Raw genomic sequence first — 27,150 nt, 5'->3', positions numbered from 1 at the left:
ATTAGAAAGTCTATTTTCCCCAAACTAACTTTTATTGTACCCCAAATGTCCAGTTGGTTCTGTTTCTGGATTCTCTATTCTGTCCCACAATCTCTATGTATTCCTGGGCTTGGACGAGGGTACATGAATTAATTATATAGTCTGCCCTCCCTGTACCCTTCATTGCTCTTCTTTTTCAGTGCTTTCCTGCTTATTCTTGTTCTTTTGAATTGTCTATATTCAACTTGACGACATATTTTTAAAGATCCACAGATGTTCATTCCCTCCCCAAGTTAAACGTCCCCAGTTTCTTCAATTTTTAGTACGTGCTTTTCGGGGGGCTATTCATGATTCTGTTCTTTTCCACAAGTCATGCAACCTTAAAATGTGGCATCCAGAAATGAAGCCACCTGCGTGGGGTGATGATGACATGATTCCTTAGGGTAAGGCTTTTTATTTTTTTTTTTATTTTTATTTTTTAGAGAGAGTGAGAGAGGAGAGAGAGTGAGAGAGAGAATTTTTAATATTTATTTTTTTTTAGTTCTCGGCAGACACAACATCTTTGTTGGTATGTGGTGCTGGGGCTCGAACCCGGGCGCACGCATGCCAGGCGAGCGCGCTACCGCTTGAGCCACATCCCCAGCCCAGGGTAAGGCTTTTTAAAAAGAGTGTCATCCACAATTGGAGAAAGTAACAGGACTGGAGTGAGCAGGGAAGGAAAGCCCAGTCCGAGCAGTAGTCCTTTAGAAAGGAGCAGGAGAAGCTTCTCTTCCGTCTGCACTTTTGGGGCAGGTACCTGGTGTCTCAACACGTTGACAAAAGGGTTTTGCTCTGGGAGGGGCTGGGAGGCCTGACTTTCTCCTTTTTCCTAGTCTCTGCCTATAATCCCCTTCTGCTAGTTCCCTGGCTTCCTCCAGAGCCTTCTAAATCGTCGGTCCTCTCCCAGTTCCGGGGACAGGTGAGCCTCTTTCCTTCTGGAGTCCTTTCATTTGGACTCTTCCGCTCGGCTCTCCTCGCGCTGTCCCCCGCCGGGCTCCGCAGTTGGTTCTTTCGGCTCCCGCCCCGCCCCTCGGCATCCTCCGTCTGCTCACTGCAGTCCGCCCAGGGCCTTCGTCTGATGACGCGTTTTACGTGCGTTGGGCGGAAAGCGCCTGCGGTGGAGGAAGGCAAAGTTCACTCCCAGTACCCGCCCCCTGCGTTGGGTCCTACCGAAGTAGGAAACGGTGAAAGAGAGGGTCCTGTGCTGTTCTGCAGGGAAGCGTCGCTTCCGCTCAGCTGTCCCTACACCATGGACTCAGTACCTGCCACTGTGCCTTCTGTCACTGCTTCCCCCGGGGACCCGGAGCTCCTGGGACCCCTGTCGGTGCTCTATGCAGCCCTCATAGCCAAGCTACTGGAGGTGACGGTCCCATTCCCAGGGAGGGACCCCAGCTCTGCCAGGCGGGTGGCTGAGTTCTGGTGGAGTGGGTGCACTGACTGTGCGGCGACAGAGAAATGGAGTGTGTCAGGCCCAAGGCAGGCAGGACGTGACTGTATTGTTAAGCGAGGCCGGTGAGAGTGTACTTGAGCTTTCCCCACTTGCACTTTTTTTTTTTTTTTGATGGAATAGAGGTGACCACCTCATGGTATGTTCGAAATGCAGCCAACAATCCAAACAGCTAACTTTACTACAGGTCTTTTCCCTACGGAGACTGCTGGGGAATTGGGCCCAAATGACAGTTATCTCGTATTACGTGTAGAGGGCGGTGAAAACAGGGAAGAGTAGGCAGGTGTTTACTGCACTGCCTTTGAGCAACCATTTAAAATTAGGCTTTGAATTTTATAGAAGGATGTTAAATTCAGAGAAGTTTATGTAAGCCAGTTTTCAAGAGTTGTCTGAAATTACATGTCACTTATCTGTTTATATAAGAGTGGAATGGAAGTAAGATTTAAAATCTTACACATATATCATCATTGTTTTTATTTGTTGCCATAAAATTAATTAGTTCTTTCATATATTTTTTGTCTTAAATGAATTTTTTATATTATAAAAACCAGGTTATCTAAGAGAAAAGAATGATCCAGAGGGATTCTAGCCAGGTGTTAGACAATGTGATGATATAGGGCCTGTTACAAACTGGAAATGTATGCTCAATTTAAAGTATTTAGATTTGGTCTGGGGTTGTGGTTCAGTGGTAGAGCGCTTGCCTAGCATACATGAGGCACTGGGTTCAATCCTCAGCACCATATAAAAACAAAACAATGTGTCCACCCTAAAACTAAAGATACATAAATAAATATTTTTTAAAAAGTATTTAGATTCATTATACTTGAAAACACTGCAAGCGAACAAAAAATATGAGACTGCCAGTATCCTCTCTCTTGAAGAAGCTATTGGAAAATATTGAGGAGGTGGATTTCTGATGAGGAGGTTGGTTTAGAATTGCCATGATTCTTTGTGACTGTTTTGTTATAAATTTAAGGTTTCCCATTTCTTCTAATTTGTCTGTTTCAGCTGTTTACTACATTGCCTGATGATACTCAACCTGGAACTGATTTTTATGGACTACCATGGAAGCCTGTAGTTTTCACTGTTTTCTTTGGGATTGTATCCTTTGTCATTTTCTTTTGGAGAACTGCTCTTGCTGTGAGTAAATTAACTTACTTATACCTTAGCACATAAGTACAAGGATTATTTTATATAGTCACTGCCCCCCCCCTTTTTTTCTTTTTCAGTTGCTAAAACACAAATTAGTGGTTTAAGTCAAACTAACCTTATAAAATAATTTAGTGTGGGTGCAGTTGGTAGAACTGGTAATTCTTACAGCCATCCTGACCAGTAGTTTCATATGTATCAGAAGTCTTAAAAGTGGGATAAAAGATGGGATAGGTTAGATAAATATCCTTTTATGTAGCATATATGTCTAGTAATCTATCTTAAAGAAATAACTATGCTTTGAAGATTTTGGTAATGTTTTTCAATGGAACAGTGTATTAGATTGAAGACTTAGCACAACATAATTCATTTAGGGGTTATTATATGTTCGATTAATGGAATAGTAGGCAGATTTATTTATTTCAAAGCTTTGAGGTACAGAAAATGCTCACAATTAAATGTGAAGTGGGAAAAAAAAAGCAGAAACTAAGATTTAAATGTTGATGAACTGTATGTTAATATAAACACATATAAACAGGGGGAAATGCTGCAAAGAAATACAGTAAAATGAAAAAAAGGAGATGAGATAATTTTTCCAGTCTTTTATATAAATTTTTCCCAGATTTTATGATTTGATCATATGTTCAGAAAATACCTTTTTATTTGGAAGTATAGATTATGTGTTGTCCAAAAATCCATTAAATGTTTTGTTCATTAAGTTTTTTTTTCCTGAGCAGAATTAGTCTATCTCTGTGTATGTGTGTACATATATGTATAAGAGCGCTTATACTGTACTGTAGGTCATTCTGTTTCATAGTTATTTAACATAATTGGAAGAAAATTATTTTAGGTAAATGGACTTTGCATATGAAAAGCCTAACAGTTAAAGAGGCCAAAAGCATTGGATACAAATCTTTTCAAATCTGAGTGTTCTTTTTCTGATTTCTTAATTATTTCAGACATATCATTGTTAAGATAAGTTTCCTCTCCTTGTACAATTGAGTGTAAAATCTCTTAAAAAGTATTCCCTAGAAGAATCGTTTGCCTGGATTCCTGTGAGGAATTTTCTAATCTCATTGAACTTTTTCTCAGCTAAAAGGAAAAAGGAAATAGAAGGATAAAGAGAAGGGAAAAACATGAAAACGTTTTATATTTCTCTCTCTTGTTTCTTTCATTTCAAGAACCCCGGTACTTGTTTCTCTTTTCACTAGGTTATGTGGGATCTGGTTCCTAGCTTGTTGCTCCTCAGTTTCAGCATTTGACTTTGGAACTTTAGTCCCTACCTTAGATGACTGCTTTTATGCTACTTCCCATTTTCCTCTGTTGTCATTTTGAGTAAAAGGTTAGCAAGGCTATGACATTAAAGAAATGTTCATTTCTTTCTGTGTTGGAGTTTTCTGAATGCAATTTCCTATTATGAAGATCCCATGGATGATCCATGGATACATCTGAGTATCCCATCACCATTTATAACATTTGAAAGTAGTATGCTAAGTTACAAAGAAATTTAGTGATGTTTTAAAAAAAATTCTGCTTAGGTTTTATTATCAGGCAGTTTATTGCTGTCTTTGGGAAATGATTGTTTTTGTCCTTTCCAGAATATGTTAATTGTCATTTCCCTTGTTGCTTGTGCATTTTCTTCTAGCAGTCTTCCCTTTCAGATTTCTTGCTATATATTTAGTGGTTTGCAGAAATAAGATGATGTAGCCTCTTAGTTTCTAAATTCAGCCAATAGCCAAATTTAAATTGGAGTTCTAAGATGTTTTCTGGTGAATGAAAGTGGCATATCTTAGTACAAAGATTATGCCTTTAATATTGTTTCCTCAGATTCCTTTTGAATAGTCATTGTTTCTAGACTTTATCCTGGTTATTTAGAATTGTCAAGTAAATGATTTTGAGTACACACACACACACACACACACACACATACACACACACATCTTTACTGTGAAATAAGGTACATATCTTAGTGTTTTTATGTCAGAGGCTATTTATGAAATATCACTACCAATTAAATTTAAAAGGCTTGTTAACCTTTACTTATTTTTAATCCTATAAATTATTATCCTGAACCAGAATGTTATTAAATTCTCACTTGGTTATGATTCTGACTGTTGTTTTAGGAATGCTGTTTCTATTGAGCAGATGTTTGACATCAAATTTAATCTTTTTTCTCTCTTCTAGGTAAAAGATAGAGTATATCAAGGTAAATTTTTAGGTTTCTTAAACTTGTAATAACCCTTTGTATTGGTGTTTGATGTGTGTTTTATGTATGTTAGAAGTAGATACAGTGACTTTTAATGTCTACTATCTTTTTTACCTCCTGAAAATTTTACTATTCCTAGGTTGCTAGCATGGATAATAGAGTAGATGATGATGGTTCCAACTCTGAGATAGGAGATAAAGAGGAGGAACAAATTGTGGATAGGGAGATGATGATAAGTTTTAATTTGGGGCAGATTAACTTTGAATATTGATGTAATGCAGATGTATTACATTTGAAGAGTATTTCTATGCTAATGATTTAATCATGCATTAAGTAATTGAGTAGATAATTTAAAGAATGGTAATGTGAATCAGTATGTTTTCATTTCTGTTTTTCTTTGCAAAGAATTAAATGATTCCATTTTCTGAAAAGAAAGTGTTTTGAGAAGGCAGGAATATCAAACTACAACACTTTACTGTATTTCCCATCTGTGAAATAAGCTTAAATTGAAATATCATTTTGGATGGGAGGGGTACCTGGGATTGAACTCTGGGGCACTCTACTGAGCCACATCCCCAAACCCCTATATTTAGAGACCAAGTCTCACTTAGTTGCTTAGTGTCTTGCTCTTGCTGAGTCTGGCTTTGAACTTGGGATCCTTCTAGCTCAGCCTCCTGAGCCACTGGGATTACAAGTGTGCACCACTGTGCCCAGCAAAATATCATTGTTCTTATATTTTTCTTAAATTTTAATAATTTTTATACTCTTATTGCTAATAAGCATAGATTGCTTTTTAAAAGCATAATAGTTATGCTAAGAAGTATTTCCTCATAGTACCATATAACATGTCTTTGCTTTTAGTAGATTGAGTAATTGAATTTCATTTAGTGATTGTAATAATCTTGTGTATTTCCCCCTTTTAGTCAATGAACAGCAAATTTCCAAAAAGGTGAACAATTTCATGAAAGAAAATGAAGAACTAATGCAGAAATTGTCAAATTATGAACAGAAGGTATAATTATTTTTTTGTTTCTTTCTCCCTTGGTTCTAGCTTGAATCATTTCTACCTGTTTTAATTTAAAAATCATATTTTAAAATTTTTGTTTCATTATTTCCTACAAATCATCCAAATTCTAAGCAGTCATATGTATTAAGTACTGCTTTCTTCTGGAAAGGGTCACTTGTCTGGAAGTAACTTGTATAGTAGCACTATAATTTGTGTATCTTAATTCTGAATGCTTTATTTACATAGATGAAGGAATCAAAGAAACAGGTCCAAGAGACCTTGAAACAAAATATGATTCTTTCTGATGAAGCAACTAAATATAAGGTAAAAATCCCTTCTTTGGGGGGAATTACATTCTAAACTCAAAAGTAAATGTAATGAGTGAGTAATCTTGACACCTTTTTTTTCCAGGATAAAATGAAGCTTCTTGAAAAAGCTAAAGAACTTCTGGATGAGAGAGCTAAAAGTCTTCATGTTATGTTAGAATCTGAGAGAGAACAGAAAGCGAAGAATCAGGACTTGGTAAGAGTTTTGCTGCTAAGTGTTACTGCAATTTGGCTTTTGAAATATTTTGTAAAATTGGTTAAGTTGAACTTAGCCCAGCTGTTAACTAAAGTAAGATTAGGAGTCAAGGAAGTTGAACCCACTTCTACCCATTTTGTGGAACTTTTAAGTACTGATACAACAAATTATTTTTATGGGCCTAGGAAATATTTTTATTCTCAACCTTGGATAATTTTCATATTGCTTTGCTCTGCCCTTGGAAACATGCAGAACAACTAAAAAACTATTGTCCAGTTGAACAGTATCTGTTTACTTTTTACTTGAAAGAGTAATGAATTAATCAATTTTCTGTACTTAAAAAAATTTTACTTACATATTTCATTTTCAATTTCTATAAGTTTCTGTAATTACGTAAAGTTGCAAAAGATAGTAGAGAGTGTGTTCTGAAATATCCTACCCCCAAGTAAGCTTGATCACCTAGCTGAGGTAGTATTTATCAGATTTCTCCACTGTAAAAATTCTTTCCAATCCTTTTCATATTGTGTTCTTTGGAAGTTACCATGCACAGCCCACAGTTAAAGTATGAAGAGTTACAAGCTCAGGATGCAGCTCATGGTAGAGCACTTGCCTAGCATGCATGAGGCCCAGGATTCAATCCCAGGCATTGCAAACAAAGATTGCAGAGTTATGTCCACTTCCTTAAGGAGCGAGTATCTTTATAAATATTTTGGAATTCTTCTGTATGTGAGATTAGTCTATTCTTCCTTAAATTTTATCATTTTTTACTTCAGATAAGAAAATTTTAAAAATGATCTTGGGAACTTTTTTTCTCTATCACTAGAAAAAAAATTACTAATTTGAACTGGTTTACTTGAAACAGTAATTAATTAGTTAATTTTCTATGCCTTAAAACATTTTATTTACTTATTGCATTATGATTTTCTATACTTTGACCTTTTTTTCTGGTTATCTCATAAACAGTAAGGTTGTGGATGCCATGAAATATTTATGACTTCATTTTCCCTCATCTCTTTCAGTTCTTGATTTTTTGCTTAGTCCAAAGCTGGATCCCCTGCATTTACCTGAAATGTAATGGGATGGCTTGACAAAAATTTTGTTGTGTTTATCTTTTTTAGTATATATATGTGTGTGTGTGTATGTGTACACACACACACACATATATATATATCAGTATTTCTACTGAAATCCTAATGCATATTTTGTGTTCTGTTTTCACCTGGCAGATAATGGAAAATAAGAAATCTATAGAGAAGCTTAAAGATGTCATTTCAGTGAATACTTCTGAACTTTCAGAGGTAAAGCTGCCAACTCTTGCTAACAGATATTAATACTACATCTTAGTTTTGTGGCGGACCAAAAATTTGAGGTGTGCTAAAATGTGCAAAAAATGAGAACTATATGATGTCTGGTTTGGGAAAGTATAACTTTGTTTTTTCTTTGGAATTAATTCACTAACTGTAGTGTTTTGCATTAGCTTCAAATTGTCCTTAATGAAGCTAAGCTTCGTGAAGAGAAGGTGAAGTTGGAATGCTGTCAGCTTCAGAAAGAAAATACCATGCTTAAGAAGAAGAAAGAGCAGGTAAAGAAAATTTGATGTCATACGTAATGTAAACTAGAGAAGTGAATATCATTATCTTGAATCTTTCTTGGATCTGTTTCTGAGGTAAGGAATATTCATGTAGGACCTTTTCTAGATATGCAAAGTTTAAACAATGCTCCCCAAATTGAGTGCATATATATGGTCTCCATCTGTTTTGGATTTTTGGATTATTGCTTTTCTTATCAAATGTCAATCAGTTATTAACTTGCATAGCCTCAAAGAAACTTTTTAAACCAGAAAATTAAGTATTTTATGATCCTCTTTTGAGTAGTTACTGATTCACTGGCCAAGGGAAGATTACATGATAAGGAATCTAAATTTAGGAGACAGTCATATGTGCCCAGCCATTCCTGCTGGAGGTAAATTATTTGAATTGGCAGCAATTTTCTGGGGAATGCAATAAACAGGGTCAACTTCCTGATAGCTCTGATGTTCTTACTGCAGCTGTGAGAGTTGGGGCCACTCTGCCCTTTTCCTTAACCAAGGTCTCAACCCCCTCGATTGAGGCAGGCCACCGAGGAGTATGGCTCTCTATTTCTTTGTCTAAGCCTTGTAGTCCTGATATATCCAGTGCAGAAACCCCTCCCTAACCCATAGGAATTCATGTGTTTTGACTTTTCAGTTGCAGCAGGAAGTCAAAGACTGGAGCACATCACACGCTGAGCTCAGTGAACAAATGAAATCATTTGAGAAGTCCCAGAAAGATTTACAAATAGCTCTCAGTCACAAAGATGATACTATTAATGTAAGTTTATATTCCAAATACATGTTTCATCTCATGAATTCTCCTGAAATCTTCTGAATTAAAATCGAGAGTCTTCCAACCTTTTGCTTCTTTTCTAGGCTTTGACTGATTACATCACACAGTTGAATCGGTTACAATGTGAATCTGAATCTGAGGATCAAAGTAGAGATGGGTCAGATGAATTAACCAATGGAGAGGTAGCAGGTAAGATCAGTCTCAGGGAGGTTGAATTCTTTTTTGCTTTCCTGTCTTTAATTAAGTATACAGATGCCACTTTTCAGCTGGCTGAATTTCTTCTTAAGCTTCAGGGTTGTAGACACATATCACTGGATCTATAGATATGTCTGTTGCATTGGCAGAGGTGGGTTGCTGGGGTATAATGTAGCAATAGGCATGTGAAGAACACTGACTTTTTCTATCCCATTGAAAACTAGTAAGTACACTGCAGCTACAATAGTCACATCCTATACCTCTAAGTATTGAACATTGTACAGTAAGAGAAATTTATTTCTTATGCAGATGATACTTGATTTTGATACTCATCATCTCTATGGCTCTGTGGTTTTAAGGTCCACAGTCAGTCTTAAGAGTCCGGAGGTAGTTGGAACCATAAACTAAGGCTGTGAGAACAGAGGCTAGAGACTATCAGAAAGCTAGAGAGGGAGTGTAACAGTGTTTACTGATGAGGAAAATATTTCCAGATGTTTTCTCCCAAGTTGGATATTGCTTACATAGCAAGTATTTCAAACCACACCTGGTAGTAGATTCAGGGAGAAAATAGAGGATTGAATCTTTCTAAACAAGACACTTACTTGCCCAGGTGAAGATAGATCTGAGAGAGAAGAAAAGCTTTTATCTTACAAGAATAGCATAGATAACATTTTAGTTGTGCAAACTAGAAATTCACCTTTTTTTTTTTTTAAGACAGACACAGTACTTTTATTTATTTTTATGCTGAGGATCAAACTCAGTGCCTCACACATGCTAGGTGAGCACTCTACCACTGAGCCACAACCCCAGTCTGAAATTCACCTCTCTCTCTTTTTTTTTTTTTTTTTAAATCTAAGCTTGCAATTCTCTTAAAAGTCATTAGTCTAATCAGTTTAATTATTTAATTGATTTTTTTTTCTTCTGGTGTTTGAACACAATCATTCTTTAGTTTGGGGAAGTTAGGAGAATATAGAGTTAAAAGTAAGGAAAGAAAAAGCTAAAGTCTTTTGTTTTTTAGGTGATCGGAACGAGAAGATCAAAGATCAAATTAAGCAGATGATGGATGTCTCTCGGGTATAGTTCTTTGTAAGAGTCCCATAGTGCCTGTGAATTCTTCCTGTGCCTCACTTTTAAGAATACCTCTCTTTTCTGCAATTTTTAGACACAAACTACAATATCAGTAGTTGAAGAGGATCTAAAACTTTTACAACTTAAGCTAAGAGCCTCGATGTCCACAAAATGTAATCTAGAAGGTGGGTTCTTCTTGAGAAGAAATTGCCATGTTGGAAAGACTTAAAATTTTATTGGAAAGATAAAGAATGGCTTCTTGCTTTCATGCTTCTTACTTTTCTTGGCACTACTCCCTCAAACAAGTTCTTAAGTCCTTGTACACATATAGAGATAAGCTGTTTTATCCTTTACAGACCAAGTAAAGAAATTAGAAAGTGACTGCAATTCACTACGGTCTTCTAAAGTTGGACTGGAAGAGGAATGCAAAACTCTTAGGCAGAAAGTGGAAATTTTAAATGAACTCTACCAGCAAAATGAGATGGCATTACAAAAGTAAGATTTTCATTGTTTGTTATTGTTATCACTGTGTGAACTAACAGATAATTTTATCTTTTCTTAAGATTATTTACAATTTCTTCTAGTTGTAATAAGTAGAGATTTGTCTTTTTTCCTTGGTATTTTGTTTCCTATAAGTTGCATTTTTCTTTCCATCGTCAGTCTTAAGAGTCCTGAGGTAGTTGGAACCATAAACTAAGGCTGTGAGGACATCGTAATCAATTGTCAAATTCATATGAAGGCAGGAAGTGGTAAACTGGTATTAACAGTCACTGATGTGGAGATATCTCTCAAAGATCTAGACCCTTTCTATGATCCCACTATTTATTTTAATTACCTTTCATTGTGATCAGTTATGTAATTCTAATGTTTTGAACTTGTATCTCTAACTCTGGACCTTTAAAAATACTGAGTGATTTGGAATGACATGTTTTAGTAGAATAAAAACTTCAAAAAGGAATAATATTTACTTATTGATGGTACAAGTTTTGGACTTGAATATCTCAGATGTTCACACTAAAAATTGAACTGTGGCAAGGACCTTAGGAGTTATGATTACAGAAGTACTTGTTTGTAGTATATATTTATATATTAATCTTCTCAGTGTGGAGCTATTTTTTGAAAGTTCATTTGAAGTTTTTAATCCACAAAAATACTTGAATTCTCTAAAAATAGGTTTTTTGTGTCAGATTTTATTTGTTTGCACCTGATTTTACTCTTCAGCATATATATAATATATATATAAAATCTTGTTAAAGCAAAGACAGACCTTCTTACAGACCTAACTATTTTTAGGTATTTTGACTTCTGTTGCCTAATTAATGCATTAAATATTGAAACCTTTCCATTAACTTTTCTAAAATTCTGTGATCTCCAAGCGACCTTTTTAGAATCTCAAATTTTTGTTCAGGCCAGTTCTAAATGCTGGCCTGTTTCAAAGAAACATTTCTCATTTTATCACTTTTTTTTTTTAAAGAACACTTGTTTTCTCTGTCCCTACTAGTAATATGAATGACATAAATGGCAATTAATTTTCTTTGTAATGCAGTTAAATTGTAGCACTATTTTCCTCAACTCCTCCAAAATTCATTCAGTCATCATCTGTGGTTTGTACTCTTTTTACTCATCCCCAGGTACTATGTTAGTTCATGCCTGTGTCATCTTTTCTGTTTCTAACCTAGGTCATCTGTCTTCATTCTCCATTATTTATATTTTTATATAATTTATTTCAAATTCTTAGTAATTTTCTCTATAGCCGCTTGAGTGGACTTTCTAAAATATAAGTCTGTCCATGTCAATATGTGCCTGTGGTTTATGAAGATTTTGCTTTCTATTTGATGACCTGTCCTTTTTTTCTTCCTTGTATCTTTTTAATAGTTTAAATATTTTTAATTATTTTCCTCATCCCCTGTATAAGCTTGATGTAATCATAAATTATAATGGAATTATGATTATATAATTATAATTATAATTTTATTCATCTTCTCATAATTTAAAGGCCATGGTATATATTCTGGATTTAATAAAAACCTGACGTAGATTAATAGGTTTATTATTTTTTTTATGGGCTTTAAGTAGCTCCTGAATCAGATAACTGTTGTGGCATTGTATGTTAGTACTTCATATACTGTGAACTCCACAAGACATTCATTCAATTTATACACATATTTAAAGTTTCTGTAGTTCTGCATTCTACACTGTTGGTTTCTTATTTGAAATTATTTTCATTCTATTTGAACATTGTCCTTTAATGATAGACTTGATTAGTGTATCAAAGTAGTACAAGGATAAACAGAGAATAGTATTTTATCCACTAAATATTGCTACCTTTATAATCTGTATTAGGTTGACATGAACTTCTTGATTAGAGTTAAAACCAGTTTCCATTTTTGAAGGATCTTTCTTTTGGCTACTGAATTTTGACTGTTACTTAGTTTTAGCAATTTAAAAATATCCAATTAATTATCATCTGTTTTAAAATTTTTCTTTAAGGAGTCCATTATCATTGTTGTTTGGTCTTATCCCTCCCCTAGTTCCTGTAGTCATTTCTCTGTTTTTTTAACAGTTGTATTGGGAAGTGCCTAGGTGTAGTTTTCCCCACCCCACCCACTTTTTCCTCTTGCAGTGATGTTGCTTGGGACCATTAAACATTTCTTGAATTTTCGAGTCTTTTTCTAAATGTTGATTTCACCTCATTCTCTCTTCTGATTATAATAATGCATTTTAGAATTTGATTTCCCCTGCCTCCTACATTCTGGATTTACTTCTTCTGGATATTTTCTTCTGACCTGTCTTAAAAGTGCTAGGATTTATTTTACTTCCCAAATCTGCTGCTAAAATCATTCATTGAGTTTAGGATTTTAAAAAGTTCAGGGTTTAAAATATTATTTTAGTTGTAGATGGACATAATATTTTATTTTATTTTTTATAGGATTTTTTTAAGAGAGAGAGAAAGAGAGAATTTTAATATTTATTTTTTAGTTTTTGGCGGACACAACATCTTTGTATGTGGTGCTGAGGATTGAACCCGGGCTGCATGCATGACAGGCGAGCGTGCTACTGCTTGAGCCACATCCCCAGCCTGACACAATAATTTATTTATTTTATGTGGTGTTGAGGACTGATCCCAGTGCCCCACACATGTGGGGCACGTGCTTCACCACTGAGCCACAACCCCAGTCCTATTTCAGTACTACAGCTCAAACCCAGGACCTTGATCCATGTGCTCTACTATTGAGCTACCTCCCCAGACTCCTTGCTCTTTCTCATAAGGGACTAGTGTCTTACTGCTTTCCAAGCTATCTTTAATCTCATCATTCTGCCTCTGCCTCCTGAGTATCTTCGACTGTAGGTAGGTCACCACACCCAACTATTTCTTGGTTTTATAGTTTCTAATCCTTTGACAAAATTCATAATCTTTTTTTTTTTCCTCTTTTGTGGTGCTGGGGTTTGAACTCAGAGCCTTGTGCATGCAAGGCAGCACTCTACCAACTAAACTATATTCCCAGCCCTGAAATTCATAATCTTGACTTTACTTTTTTGACTATATAAAGCACAGTGATTTTAAAACATGTACGGATAACCCCATTAGGTGGTTTCCTTTTCTGTGGGATTTTTTCTCACAGAATTTTGTCTTATGGAGTGCCTGGTCAGTTTTGATTGGCTAACATTGTTGTGATAATTATAGATGAAATTTGAGGACTAAGATGAAGTTATCTTCTTATAGAAAAGTGTTGAGGTTACTTGAGTAAGATTGTCACTTTAAACTTAGTCAGCAATTAAGATAATTAAAAAATGACTTGTCTTTTCAATGTTTCAGTATTGTTCCTTTTGGATTTTTTTGCCTGTTCATCACTTAACTGTGCAGTACTTTCTAATCTAAACTCAAAGGCTAGGGCTTTTATTAAGGGTCCCTTTATTTGTAGCCCCAAACACTTCTTTTTTCCTCCAAGCCCAGGAATTTGATGAAGGCTTAGTTCAGACTCATTATATCTTTGTGTTATCTTCAATATGTGGGTAAACCTAGGAGAAAAGTACCTTAAAGTGCCAGCCTTACTTGTAATTCTGAGATTCCTTTTTCTAATGGATCTTGGCCACATACATATATCTTCACTGCCTTTTTAGCTTGGATCCTTTCAAACACAATTTTATATTCTTATAAAGATGTTTTGATTGTTCTTAGTGCTCTCAGACTAACTCTTTGATAATTGGAAACAAAATTCTCTCTGTCCTTCAAGATTCAGTTTTCTCCATATTCCTTCTTAAGCCAGTGAGGAAAATTATTATATTCCTTTAGGCGTCATTTATACCTGAAACAGTGAGCTCTTTTATTCTTTAGCATCTTACAAGGTAACTAGTATATTATAGCCACTCATAAAATACTTGCTGAAGAATTAAATGAGAAGCTATATAAGAATATATAATCCCCTTTTTCTATTTGGTATCAATAATCCTTTTTTACTATAGTTCTTCTGATTTATGGAAAATTAAGTTTCAAGTTAATTATCTTTTGAATTGGAACTATGGCTAAAGTAGTACAAGGATAGCAGAAAATAGTATTTTTAAAATCATTAAATGTGGCTACCTTTGTCTCAGTAGATGAACATTTTGAGTTTCATGATCAGAGTTAAAACTTGTCAGTAGATAATACTCTGATCGTGGGTCAGTTTGGCTTCTTTTTCTGGTTGACAGACATTATCAAAACTCAGATTTGTCTTTTTGCTTAATTGCAATTCTTTTGAAATAGATATCTAAAGTGTGAAAAATGTTCTGTGGTTAATTGCATAGCTAAAAGACATATTCTAGAAGATTTTTTCTTTGACTGACTATATCTTTATTATGGTACCAGTCTTGGATTGAGAAAAGAGTTCCTCCATGACAAAGATATACTTAGTGTCCTACCCATGGCAGAAACGAGAAAAGAATTATCCCCTGCTTTATCCTAATATGTTTAATTCTGTTAGGTTGATCAGTCCTGATCTTCCACATTGAAGTAAAGTGAGTTTTTATTATCTTACACACAGGATACTTGCCCTTGGGGCACATGTTGTTTTCACATTTATTTTATTTACTGGTAAGTAGAGAATTAAGAGGAGAAGTTAGAAAATGTAAGTGATTTGCCAGAGTTTGATTTACGAAATTGCAGGTTTGAATTCCTATTTTATGTGCCTAAGCATTTTATAGAATTGTGGGAAGTGATATTCACAGAGAAACTTTTGATTTGATAACTGGCTTTATTTTAGGAAACTGAGCCAAGAAGAATATGAGAGACTAGAAAAAGAGCAGCGGCTGTCAGCTGCAGATGAAAAGGTGGTTTCCGCTGTACAGGAAGTTAAAAATTACAAGTGAGTTCAGTTTCTAAAGGAGGGTGTCAATGTCTAATGAACTAGTGTTAGCTTTCTTTTTTAATCTTTTTTTACATTATGTAGATAGAAGAAAATAACATGGAAGTATAAATAACGAGAGGATATGAATACATTCAATTCACACAGGAGAAAAATAAATTTCAACTTTACAAATGAAAAATGTTAACAAAAATTTACTTATACCCAATGTGCAAGACCATAGGGAACTTGGTCAATGCAAACAGTTCTGGGGGTTTTGTATGTTGTAGTAATTCTTTAGGAAATCAGTTTGCTGTGTGATGTATCAAGACCCACAAAAGTGTGGCATTTGATAGACCTTGGAAATCTTCTATGGATATAATTTGAAAAAAAGTTTTAAGGAGGAAGATATTTCTAGCAGAATTACTTGAGAACACACTGATGAACAGTTAAGGAAATTATAATTTATCAATCAGAATCTCTAGCAATTAAATGATAAAGAAGTTATTAGTATTAGGATTTTATTTATTTATTTATTTATTTTTGGTGCTTTACTACTAAGCTACATCCTTAGACCTTTTTTTAACTTTGAGACAGGGTCTCAGTTGCATAGGTTCCCACTTAATTGCTGAGACTGACCTCGAACTTGTGATCCTCCTGCCTCAGCTTCCCAATCATTAGGATTACTGGCATGTGGCATTGCACCTGGCCTGTAGTATTAGTTTTGATCACACTGGATTCATATAACTATAGAAATGTTTTTCTTATGTATGATAAAGTCTTTAAAAGTATAGCTGATGGAATAAAGGGAAAATGGTCAGAATGTTTCAAATGTTATTCAATTGTTGTAATTCTTAGGCGGAGAATTGAAGAGATGGAAGAAGAATTACAAAAAACCGAGCGCTCATTTAAAAACCAGGTAGTAATTAATACTGTCCTATAGTTGCAGAATTCTTTGATATCTAATACAGACAATTATAGGCTATTATAATGAGTCCCTAAAAACATATTTTTTTAATGTGTTGTCCTTTTCAGATTGCTATGCATGAGAAGAAAGCTCATGATAATTGGGTAAGATTTTTTCCCCCTTTTCTTTATTTTGTGCATAGCCTACCGCAACTGAATTTGAATATTTTCTCTTTAATAGCTCAAAGCTCGTTCTGCAGAAAGAGCTATAGCTGAAGAGAAAAGGGAAGCTGCTAATTTGAGACAGAAGTATGTGATTTTGGTATCTTACTATATGTTTTATAGTGTTTTAAGGTTATGCTAGATATTATCTATGAAGGAATAGATTGCTGTTTCATAATTCAGCCCATTCTTTCTCAATATTCAAGACTATTGGAAATGACCCAAAAGATGGCAGTGCGGCAAGATGAACCCATGATTGTAAAACCTATGCCGGGAAGACCAAATTTACAAAATCCTCCTCGGAGAGGTAGGGGGCACTTTGTAAAAGGAGCTATTTTATTTCTTGGTGCAGAATTATGTAAATTAGTTTTTATTTCTGTGTGTAATGGTTATGAAATAATCTGAATGATTTGCTAAAGCGGGAGGTGAGGGTTGGTGTCAGGGAGAAGGCTGCCTTAAAGTAGTAACACGGCATTGTTGTCTTTAGGTCCACTGAGCCATAATGGCTCTTTTGGTCCATCCCCCGTGAGTGGTGGAGAATGTTCCCCTCCACTGACAGCAGAGCCAGCTGGGAGACCTCCTTCTGCTACTCTTAATCGAAAAGATACACCTAGAAATGGATTTGGTGAGCATTCACATGTTGCTTTATAGTAAACTGCTTCAAGGTTTTGTGTTTTTTTTTCCCTTTTGAATATTCTAATGAAAACATAGAATTTGGGCCTGTACAATATATAGAAGATAATTTCTTACTTTATCTTAGTGAATGTTTTCTGTAAAATCTGTTCTAGAATAGAAAACATTTTTTTTTTTTCCTGGAGGTCCCTGTATTGTTTTTTTTAAATTTTACACTGTGAAGTGTAAACCTTTATCTTTAAATTAAATCTCTATGGTGTTCCTTTCCCAAATATTATAAAAGTAGCCTTAAACTTTATGTAGCATACATATTTCCAACATGAAATACTGAGTCTTATTTCCAATTCTAAATAGGACTGTAGTCTTGGTAAGATTGGAAGTCAGGTTATACAGACTAAAGAAAAGCCAGCCTACATATACTTCAAGTCTATAGCTTAAAGTTTAGGACCAGTACTTATTAATCTGCTGTTCTATCAACCCAAGGCAGTTCTTTATTTTACTTAAGTCTCTTCATAAATTGTGATTTACGTATTGGGCAACCCATTTTTTAAAAAAAATATTTTTAATTGTAGATGGACATGATATCTTTATTTATTTTTTAAATGTGTGCTGAGAATCAAACCCAGTGCCTCACAACATGCTAGGCAAACACTCTACAACTGAGCTATGACCCCAACCCCTGGGCAACCCATTTTTCATGTTGCTTTCTAGTTATTGAACACTGACCTGCCCACCAGTGGTTTATTTCTTCTGAAAAATGCATACAAGGGCTCTGATCTTTCTTTCCCAAGGGTCAATGGATGGACCTTTACCTCGTACTGGTCTTCTGAGGCATCTGGGAAACCCGTTGCCTCTGGTAAAGGGACCAAGTAATTTCAAAGAATCTGTAATTGTGGATGGAGGATTTTTATTCTTTTCATGTTAGAATAAGTCTGAATCCATTCTTTGATCTCTAACAGACCCAGGATGTGGTCCAGCTCACATGAACAGCAGCTCCAGAAGTTCTTCTCCAGCTAAGGTGACGAATGAGGGCAAGGTAAGTTCTGTAGTTACTGTGAATCATGTGATCATGCAGGAACATGTAGCTTTCCTACAGTACTTGCTCTTTGCTTTATCCTTCTTTGTGTTCTATTTGTACTATCCCATTTGTTTTTTAAAAAGCAAACTGTTCCCCAAGAACCTGAGACCCCCTCAGTCTCCACCATTACTTCTTTGACTGAGCATCCAGTTGGAGTAAGTACTTAGAGGTTGAGAACTGAATTGGGTTTTATTCTGTGCATTTCTGGGAAGGATATTCAGAGCATGACACTGATCTTGTTTGCTTTAAACTGCATGCAATATTGAGCTTACTTTTCTCCTTAACTTGGGAATGTTGCTTAAGTGTGTACAACTATAATGAACTACAGAATGTGAAAAGTTATCACTCTAACTTTATATGGTGTTTTCTGTTGAATGTTCTAAGGCAAAGTAAATTCATTATAAATTATATAATTCATCATTTTTATTTTTGTTTGGAAGAATGTTATTTAAGAATTCCTCCATTTGTGCAAACCCTATTTTGAGTGATTTGAATTAGATTGGCATCAGATTTTCTGAAAGTGAAATACTGTTTCAGTGAAACAATGATAATCTGAAATGACCTCTTGAGCCAGTCCCAAGAAATGGTCTCATTTGTTCACATAAGTGTATTCTCTTGTAACTGTGTTGCTATTATATCTGGTAGGTCTTCTGCAGCTCTATAATAAAATAAATTTTTAATTGTTTAGTTTCAAACCCACTACTCATAGGAAATGATAAATCAATATCTCAAATGGTGTACAGTAAATGAAAGTAAATATTAAAGCCTTGTCTTCCTAATTTGTGTATATAGCACTGTGATGGAAAATACTTCTCAAGTTCCAGTGTATATATATTCCAGGAATATACATCTCTGGAGAAATCTAAGGGCAGCTTAGATAAGACCCCAAACCCCTTTGTAGTAGAAGATTTAAAAGAGAGCAAAGACCCATTGTTAGAGAGGAGTAGAGGTGGGAAAAACATGGCTTGGAGGCAAACCTGGGATCCCGTTCCTTTAATATGCAGTGTGGCCTTCAACAAATTATGATATTCCATTTGCTTTTGTTCCCTCTTATTTAAAACAAGACAGTCTACTTAAAGATCTCAGAGGTTGAATAATATATGAAAGACTTACTGAAGATACTCTGAATAGTAGCTATTATTACATGGGTAGAGAATAGATTTTTCATTTTATTCTGTTCATTCTTAATATGGAAGTAATGAGCTATTGTGATGAAAGGGAAGTGATGGGGATGGGGGGACTCCCTTTGAAATAGATTGTAGTGAATACAGCATGACATACTGGTCAGAAATCACCTCTGTTAATAACCTCTGCCAGTCCTCTTGCCTTTCCCTTTCCTGTGCAGATATAATCAGTAACAAACTGCTCCCTCTTGTGGCATCCTTCCAACTTCTGTAAGCTGTCAGTGGGAATACACAGGAGGGGTGGGTAGAGTTTTGTTGCACTGATGGTGTTCTCTGGACAGGTGCCTGTTTTGGGTTTTAGCTTTTATCGGTGTTGGTACTTTGTCTTAATACATAGGAATTTTAAAACTTTTAACTGCTTTCAAATCTTAAATTGCAGGTTCATATGGCTATGAAAGGGCCCCCTCCTTTCTCAGGGGTACCCTTCATGGGCCCCCCTATGGGACCCCCGATGGGACGGCCTCCACCACCTCCCATTCGGTATGGACCGCCACTTCAGCTCGGTGGGCCTTTTGGGCCTCGGCCAATTCCTCCACCATTTGGTATGATGATCTGAACAGTAGTGATTGACTTATAAATCACATTCATCTTTCATTTCTATTGCTTGCTAAAACAGTTGGTTAGCTATCTCAGGTCTTAACAATGAAAGGATAAAGCTGAGTACATTTTAACTTTTCCTCCAGTTTTCTTGGACATATGGGACACTACATAATCTTATACTGAGATAGGCAATAGCTATCTCTCATAGACAAGGATAAGGGGCTATATACAGAAAAGCCAGAAATATTACTTCTGCAGATGTTTGTTGAAAATCTGTTGATATGCACTGCAATAGATGGAAAGGTGGATGAGACACATGCCATAACTTAAAATTTTGTCACAGATATGAAAATCCTGTAACATAAAGTTTATAATCACCCATAGTGGAAGCATAAGTAGTAGGTTATAGAATATAGAAAAGGAAAAGTCAGAGGGAAGGATTTAACAGTGACCTAATAAATGTTGCTGATTTAATTAGGTGGCCGTGGAAGGCCTTTTCCAGGAGGGCATGCACCTTGATTCTGATGGCATGTGTAAAGTCCATGCTGAAATACTTCATGAATTTTTAATGGATACAGTAATAAATAGTGGGATTTCCTTTTATCAAAATTTCTTTAATGTAGTAAAGTTCTTATTTCATAATCTATCATCTTGTCATGGTAATATAGTACTTCCAAATATAAATGGAGCTCTTGTGAGATAGAAATAATTCTGCAATTATATAGTAGGGAAAGAAAAAAGACAAGCCTGGAGCTAGGTAGAGCCATGTTTAAATCCTTAATATGTTGCTTCATGGCTGGTTGGTCAAAGGCTATAACCTAAACTTGTTCCATCTCAGTTTGCCTCATCTGGCAAGTCAGGATGTTCACCAGTTGATGTTCTAGGCTTGGGAGAAATTAAAGACTATATTAACATACTTGAAATCACCCTAGTTCAGAAATTTCTGGGTATTTACATAACTTCCTTTTTATTTTCCAGGTCCTGGTATGCGTCCACCAATAGGCTTCAGAGAATATGCACCAGGTGTTCCACCTGGAAAACGGGATTTGCCTTTTGACCCTCGTGATTTTTTTCCAGGACCCGCACCAGCACCATTTAGACCTTTAGGCTCATTTGGCCCAAGAGAGTACTTCATTCCTGGTGCCCCATTACCACCTCCAACTCATGGTCCCCAAGACTATGGGCCACCACCTGCTGCAAAAGACTTAATGCCTTCAGGCTTTAAAGATGAACCTCCACCTACACCTAATTCTCAGAGTAGTGAGGGCTGTTCACAGGCCTTAAAACAGGGCCCATAAAAGTAACCTCTGACACTTAGTCAGAAAATGGACTATGAACTATTCATCAAGTTAAAGGATTATTGGCTTCAAAATATAAAAGTTTATTTTAAATGGTTTATGTTTTTAGAATGAAGCTGCCTTGGCGCAGTATACATTTTGAGCCAAAATATTTTCCCCCTAAATATCCCCCACTTAAGCTAGAGTATCCTTCCAATTTTAAAATGTGCAATAAGGAATACCTTTGTTTTAGTTAATGTAGCATATACAATTGCTAAATGATTTAGAATGTCATAATTATGGACATTTCCTGTGGAAATGCTTTAAGAACATGTATTTCCATTATCCTATTTTTAGTGTATTCCAGTTGATAACAGAGAAATTGTGTTTTATAAGCTTGATTTTTTTTCTCTTTCAATATCTGGTCGCAGAGACTGTTACGCTAAAAATGTTTACTCAGAGATCATAAACTTCATTTTCCTTCTTGCTGAAGTTCTTTGTTGTAATAGTTCATAAAAAATTGTTTATTAATATTTCCCAAGTGTCTGTTGATTCATTGGATCGTCATGAGACTTTGTGCCATTGGGGAAGCATGTAAACTCACTCTCAGAACTGAAGATGGTGACTTGGCAGCATATTCCCTGTTGCTCTCTGTTAAGGAGGCTGGACCTTGGTCAACTGTGGACTTCTACAGAGGATTTCTTTTACTTGTGAGAAGTCTTGTGGCTCTATTTTTGTAGCACATTCATGTACTTTTTTCTAACCACTGTCCATGTGAGAATGGTTTTCTGAGAATGAGTTTACATTAGTAGCAAGAGTTGTTTGACCTGAAGTTCTACTGCTTTTGCCATTATTGCATTATAACAGTAAAATATAAGGTGGTATGTTGTGTCTATAAAAAATAAGGAAATTTCTTTTTAAAAATGTACACAACACACTCTTCTCTTTCCCATACCTTGCCACTGATTTTCAAGGAATATGATAAAAAAATTAGAAAAGTATAATCCTCTAAGAATGAATGAAACTCTAAGGCTTATAATGTCTTTAATCAGCAACTATGGGCTGAATTCTTTTTTTTGATAGATACTCAAATATATTTTATTTAAAAATCAATTAAAGCAAGTCCTGAATCTGTAACTACTGTCTTTAAAACAATGTTTCTAAGAACTAGCTCTCCAGAACTGTAATTTTAATTATGGCAATTTTAACAGTACATTTTAAGAGGTTTAAGATTTAAATAAAATTATAAAAGCCTGGTACTTTTGTTTACTGCTAGACCATATTCTTCCATTCTTTTAAATTCTAGAAAGTAATAGGATTGTTGAAACCTAGAACATAACATATCATTGTTCTTTTTATGTCCCCTAAGTATTCTCAAAATAGGGGCAAAAGCTTCAGTGTGAAACAAAATCTCTAAACTACTGAAGATAACTCAGAATCAAAAAGAATTTGAGTCCTTTAGGAAGAATTCAATCTACATAACCTCCATTTAATATTAGAAGCAGCAGCTGTGTGTAAGAGGAAAACCATATAATAGCTTATGCCATTTTTAACCATGTAAAATAAAATTTAAGTCACAAACACATTTTGAATGTATCTTTCAACCTCTACAGGACACAAGGCAATGCTGAAGTTACTATAACTTCTAATTTTAAAATAGCATTTAAATAAAGGTGATGTCAGCTAGGAAGATAGATTTTCAAGGAAAGGCAGATTTATTTTTTTATTCAAGGCAACAGTAGTTTTCCTTCTAAAGCCTTTTTTGTATTTATTCTTTTAGTAAGTTATAATGCGTTCTACATAGTTTATCTGAGCAGTTCTGAACCCACCCATAGTTGCCTCTCCTTACATCCATCTGATTGTACCACTTCTGTAGCAAAGCCCAAGGTAGCTGCCCATATACAGGTTGTGTAGAGAATACTGTCCCTTGATTCAATTATACTTTTGTATCTCAAAAGTTTTAGAAGTCCTCTCCAGCAAATTGTGTTTGAGTTTAGTTACTAAAATCATTTCATTTGTGAAGCAGTAGTGTTTCAACCTGCAAGTATTACTGCTATAGTTGTAATTATTGTCCAGTGACTCATCCCCTCCCACACTAGAAAGTAAATTTAAACAACTAATTTGTGAGATACAGATTGCTTTGTGTTAATTGCTTCAAGATAAAATCACCTTTTTTTGGGGGGGGGGAGGTTTGGTCATTCAGGTCTGAATTAAAGCTAAGCTCATGACAATGTTCAATTTAAGTTTGTTTAATGCTGATGAAAGACATTCATACAAAGCATCCTCTTTTTTTTTTTTTTTTTCATATAACCCCATTCTTTGGTGGCAGCTGGGGTTGTGGCTCAGTGGTAGAGTACTTGCCTAGCACAGGCAAGGCCCTGGGTTTAATCCTCAGCACCACATAAATAAATAGAGGTTAAAAAAAAAAGCATTCTTATGTGAAGGATGCTAAATGTTTCTTCATATAAATTATCACTTTGAGGGGCTGGGGTTGCATGTGAGGCACTGGGTTTGATCCTCAGCACCACATATAAATATAAAGGTACTGTGTCCATCTACAACCAAAAAAAAGGTTTGTTTTTTAAAAATTATCACTTTGATATAACATGTTTTATAGTATGAGAAAACAAAGAACAATGTATCAGTTTTGCTACATTTTAATAGTAGATTTTAAGGGAGCAACATCAAACATCAGTAACATCAAACAAAAAGGTACTGAGTACTCCACAGGGTACAGAGTGCTGCCAAGCACCTTGGAAAGTTTACATGACATGGAGAAGATGAGGCCCTTCTCTTGAGAAGTTTACAGTCTGGAAATTTTGACTACTCAGAGTTTCAGTTGAGTGAACATTTTATTAAGGCAAATTCTTCATTTCCTAGAACTACTGTAGACTGAACTATTTTTGCACTTGTGAAATTAACCCAATCCAGATGAAAGAAAAGACTAAATTTGGTTGATAATTCTTTCAGGCTCATGTAGTTTTATTAACATTCATCTAGTAAACAAAACTGACCTAACAGACAACTGAAAAATTAAAAACTAGATCTCTTGAAGTGCAAGGGCTAAAATAACTGTTACTCGTTTTAAAAAGCAAACAGATGGTATGATTAGGGTTTACACTAGTTTAAAAATAGGCCAAGTATTGCATTCCCTTCATGCACTGTTCATTTAAAATAGTGAATATTAAAATACGTGGGTTCTACATGTAACCCACAAAAAAGCTCCTCACAAATCTTTATGTTCTGTGTATCAAATATCCACCTTGTGTACTATGAAAGTTTTATTTATGTCTCATCAAGTTAAAAGTAATGTAAATAGTGAAATTATAATAGGCTAATGACCTGCATATTTTCATATGAATGTCAATATATCTAAATAGGAAATAAATGGCAGTCATATCTACCTATATTAAAAAAAATAGAATATCTTTCCAGATTTTGCATACTCATCACTTTATAAAGACAAGGTATGCAGGTTTTAAGGTTTCACAATCAGTTGTCAGAAAAACAGCAGTTGTTCCTGCAGTATCTCATTAGCATCTGACTCAATTATTTTTAGATGACATGATTTAGAAGATGTAAACCCATCCAAAAATTTGTAATTATTCTGAGAGAGATGGTTTTAATGTTAACCCTAGAATCATTAATGTTAACCCTAGAAACAATAGCAATGTGATGTAGAACAACTAATCAACATGACTAAAAATGTGCTCACTTTCAGAAAAACAATCTGGTCATCTGGAAAAAAATCACAGCTACAATCTGGGGAACATTCCCATATAAGATATTGATCTGATCAAGGCACACTATTTCTAAGTAGAACTATCAGATGAGGGTGAATTTAGGCCAGCTCTAAGGAACAGCCTATAAGACAGACCATAACTGATCCAATTTCCTTTCAAAGCAATCTGGTACTATCCTACCCACTTCAATTCAAAAGTTTGAAGTTAATTCAAATCAAAAGACTATATTGGAACAAAAGTGAGCAAATGTGTAAACTCTAGCACATTCTTATTGCTGTATTAAGTTTGAAGATGAGCATACCTACCACAGCAGTATTGTTCCAGGAAGCAGGGTAGGAACAGTGGTAAATTAGGAAACAGACTATTAATTGCACAATTAATAGAAAAGTAAAAACAAGTTTCAAAATCTACAATAAACCTGTATCCAAAGGAGTCATAACAATGAGGTGCTGGACTTTAGTTCTGTGGTACAGCTTTGCAATGGACTCACTGGCCTATAGGTACGGCTCACTTCCTGCCTCCTGAAGGATGAATATGCTACACAGAGCTATGATGGTTTCTACTGAGTGGTAAAATTCACAGAAATTCCACATTACTCATGTCAGAATCATTCCTTGTGCAAAGTTTGATGTAGATGAAGATAAAGTGGTTTCTTGGTCAATAACTGCAATTTCTTTCTTTTAAAGTCAGTGGGTTTCTTGTATCTGTAACCACAATAGAAAGATCATTGTTTAAAACACTTTGATGATTGATCTACTCCAATGTTACATTCTCGATAAGAGGGACTAAGAAGAAACATGAACTAGTAACCATTAGAACAGTATTAATCCTATTGTATATCACTTACAGTTCTATTACAATTGGCCCAGGTTTAATCTCATCCATCTCCATGAAAGCAAAACACTTGGTGCTGGTAAACCTTTTTTTAGGCTTGTAGTGTTTGAATTCAAAGAAGATAGCTGCACCTAAGGAATTAAAACAACATAAGCCAGAGACCACACATTTCTTATGTGTCACCAGAAGCCTATGATTTTACAAAGTAACATGTGTCAAACAGTCTGATGACACAACTGTTGATAACTCACTGTGGCTGTCACTCCAAGCTCTGGTACTAGCATGTCTGAGTGACATTTCTCCATATCATTTAATTCTACAAAGTACAACAAAATTGTATAGCAAGAATGTAAGTTATGTACACAGGTAGAATCATAAACTACCAAAGAATATAAAATATTAAATACCACAAGAAAAACAGAAGTTAAGTATCAGCAGTACCTATAGAAATGGTTTCAATAAGCACCTATATTAGATAGAATAGAAATTTAAAAGAGTTCCTTTAAAAAAAAAATTCTACCTTATATCATTTCTCTCCCTCCTGAAACCACCACGCCCAGATTGTCCTTTCCATATTCTTACAAACTAACTGCCAGTTATAGTATCTTTTTACCCAATGCATCTTATTGAAAGAAAAAAAAATAATTCTTTAACTGTTAGAAAGTAATCATTAGGTTCCTAAAAGGACTTAAGGTAATTATTAGGGAACCTGCTTCCTTAACTCTGTATTATGAGAAAAACTTCCCTATCAAATAATATTTAACCACATTATTACACAACTAGATAATGCAACTGCTAATTCTCATATTTTAAAAAAATTGTTGATTTGACTTTCTTTAAGTCAATATTCATAACTATGTGACATAAGATCTTGTGTTAAGTACACTATGAACACAAACCCAGATAAGTACTGTGTCCTTAAGAAGTCAGTAACTGATAATTACAAACCTTTGGTTAATTTTTCAATATGCTTCTGGAGCTCAATGTCCACATTAAAATGAACATATGTATCTTCTTTTCTTGAAGCCACAGGAGTATCTTGCACAGGAGTTAAATCTATGCCATTCAGATCTGGAGAAACAATTAAGTTTCTGCTTATGAGCATTCACATATACAGACGGAAAATATAGAAACTGCAAAGGTTACAGTTCCTAAAGAGGCATGGAAAGAGCTGAGAGGAGATTCTCAGGCTAAGAGATTCCTATTTGGTGTGAGCAAGTATGTGAGAGTTGTTGAAGTTCATGGGGTAAGTGGAGAGAAATGAATATAGACTGGATAGGAGACCTCATGAAGGGGACAAGGAAGCCTTTACATGGCCAAGTGGACAAAACTTGATCTTCATAGTGAAGTGGTAAAAAGAACAAACATGTTTTTCTTAGGGAATAGCCCACTATATTTTTCTATGCAAAAAAAAAAAAAAATCTGGAGTATATAATTT

At 35.1% G+C, this 27,150-nt stretch overlaps 2 protein-coding genes across 7 annotated transcripts in view; one reads left to right on the top strand and one right to left on the bottom strand.

Moving 5' to 3' along the window:
• Window positions 1-21,668, top strand: part of Mia3 (MIA SH3 domain ER export factor 3) — a 66,574-nt gene extending 44,906 nt beyond the window's left edge. For 2 of the 6 annotated variants that reach the window (XM_077802874.1, XM_077802872.1), the window contains 22 exons: window positions 2,474-2,605; window positions 4,799-4,820; window positions 5,744-5,832; window positions 6,073-6,150; window positions 6,238-6,348; window positions 7,575-7,646; window positions 7,826-7,930; window positions 8,574-8,696; window positions 8,795-8,900; window positions 9,925-9,980; window positions 10,069-10,159; window positions 10,331-10,469; window positions 15,215-15,316; window positions 16,154-16,214; window positions 16,331-16,366; window positions 16,443-16,510; window positions 16,630-16,730; window positions 16,911-17,048; window positions 18,016-18,092; window positions 18,218-18,289; window positions 19,698-19,860; window positions 20,837-21,668. In XM_077802874.1, the coding sequence (XP_077659000.1) occupies window positions 2,474-2,605; window positions 4,799-4,820; window positions 5,744-5,832; window positions 6,073-6,150; window positions 6,238-6,348; window positions 7,575-7,646; window positions 7,826-7,930; window positions 8,574-8,696; window positions 8,795-8,900; window positions 9,925-9,980; window positions 10,069-10,159; window positions 10,331-10,469; window positions 15,215-15,316; window positions 16,154-16,214; window positions 16,331-16,366; window positions 16,443-16,510; window positions 16,630-16,730; window positions 16,911-17,048; window positions 18,016-18,092; window positions 18,218-18,289; window positions 19,698-19,860; window positions 20,837-21,156 (2,262 nt within the window). In that variant the 3' untranslated portion in view covers window positions 21,157-21,668. Of the gene's footprint in view, window positions 1-1,133; window positions 1,379-2,473; window positions 2,606-4,798; window positions 4,821-5,743; window positions 5,833-6,072; window positions 6,151-6,237; window positions 6,349-7,574; window positions 7,647-7,825; window positions 7,931-8,573; window positions 8,697-8,794; window positions 8,901-9,924; window positions 9,981-10,068; window positions 10,160-10,330; window positions 10,470-15,214; window positions 15,317-16,153; window positions 16,215-16,330; window positions 16,367-16,442; window positions 16,511-16,629; window positions 16,731-16,910; window positions 17,049-18,015; window positions 18,093-18,217; window positions 18,290-19,697; window positions 19,861-20,836 lie in introns of those variants that run through there. The other 4 variants (XM_077802876.1, XM_077802877.1, XM_077802875.1 and 1 more) reach the window with 4 other exon arrangements.
• Window positions 21,669-23,776: 2,108 nt separating this feature from the next.
• Window positions 23,777-27,150, bottom strand: part of Aida (axin interactor, dorsalization associated) — a 43,472-nt gene continuing 40,098 nt past the window's right edge. The window contains exons 8-10 of the mRNA XM_077802345.1: window positions 26,661-26,783; window positions 25,726-25,843; window positions 23,777-25,582 (exon numbers count right to left, since the gene is read on the bottom strand). Of these exons, the coding sequence (XP_077658471.1) occupies window positions 25,486-25,582; window positions 25,726-25,843; window positions 26,661-26,783 (338 nt within the window). The 3' untranslated portion in view covers window positions 23,777-25,485. The remainder of the gene's footprint in view (window positions 25,583-25,725; window positions 25,844-26,660; window positions 26,784-27,150) is intronic.

Source organism: Urocitellus parryii, chromosome 9, assembly GCF_045843805.1.
Source record: "Urocitellus parryii isolate mUroPar1 chromosome 9, mUroPar1.hap1, whole genome shotgun sequence".
Classification (NCBI taxonomy): domain Eukaryota; kingdom Metazoa; phylum Chordata; class Mammalia; order Rodentia; family Sciuridae; genus Urocitellus; species Urocitellus parryii.
Note: the sequence above shows the minus strand (reverse complement) of the source record. Positions and strands in the feature narration are given on the sequence as shown.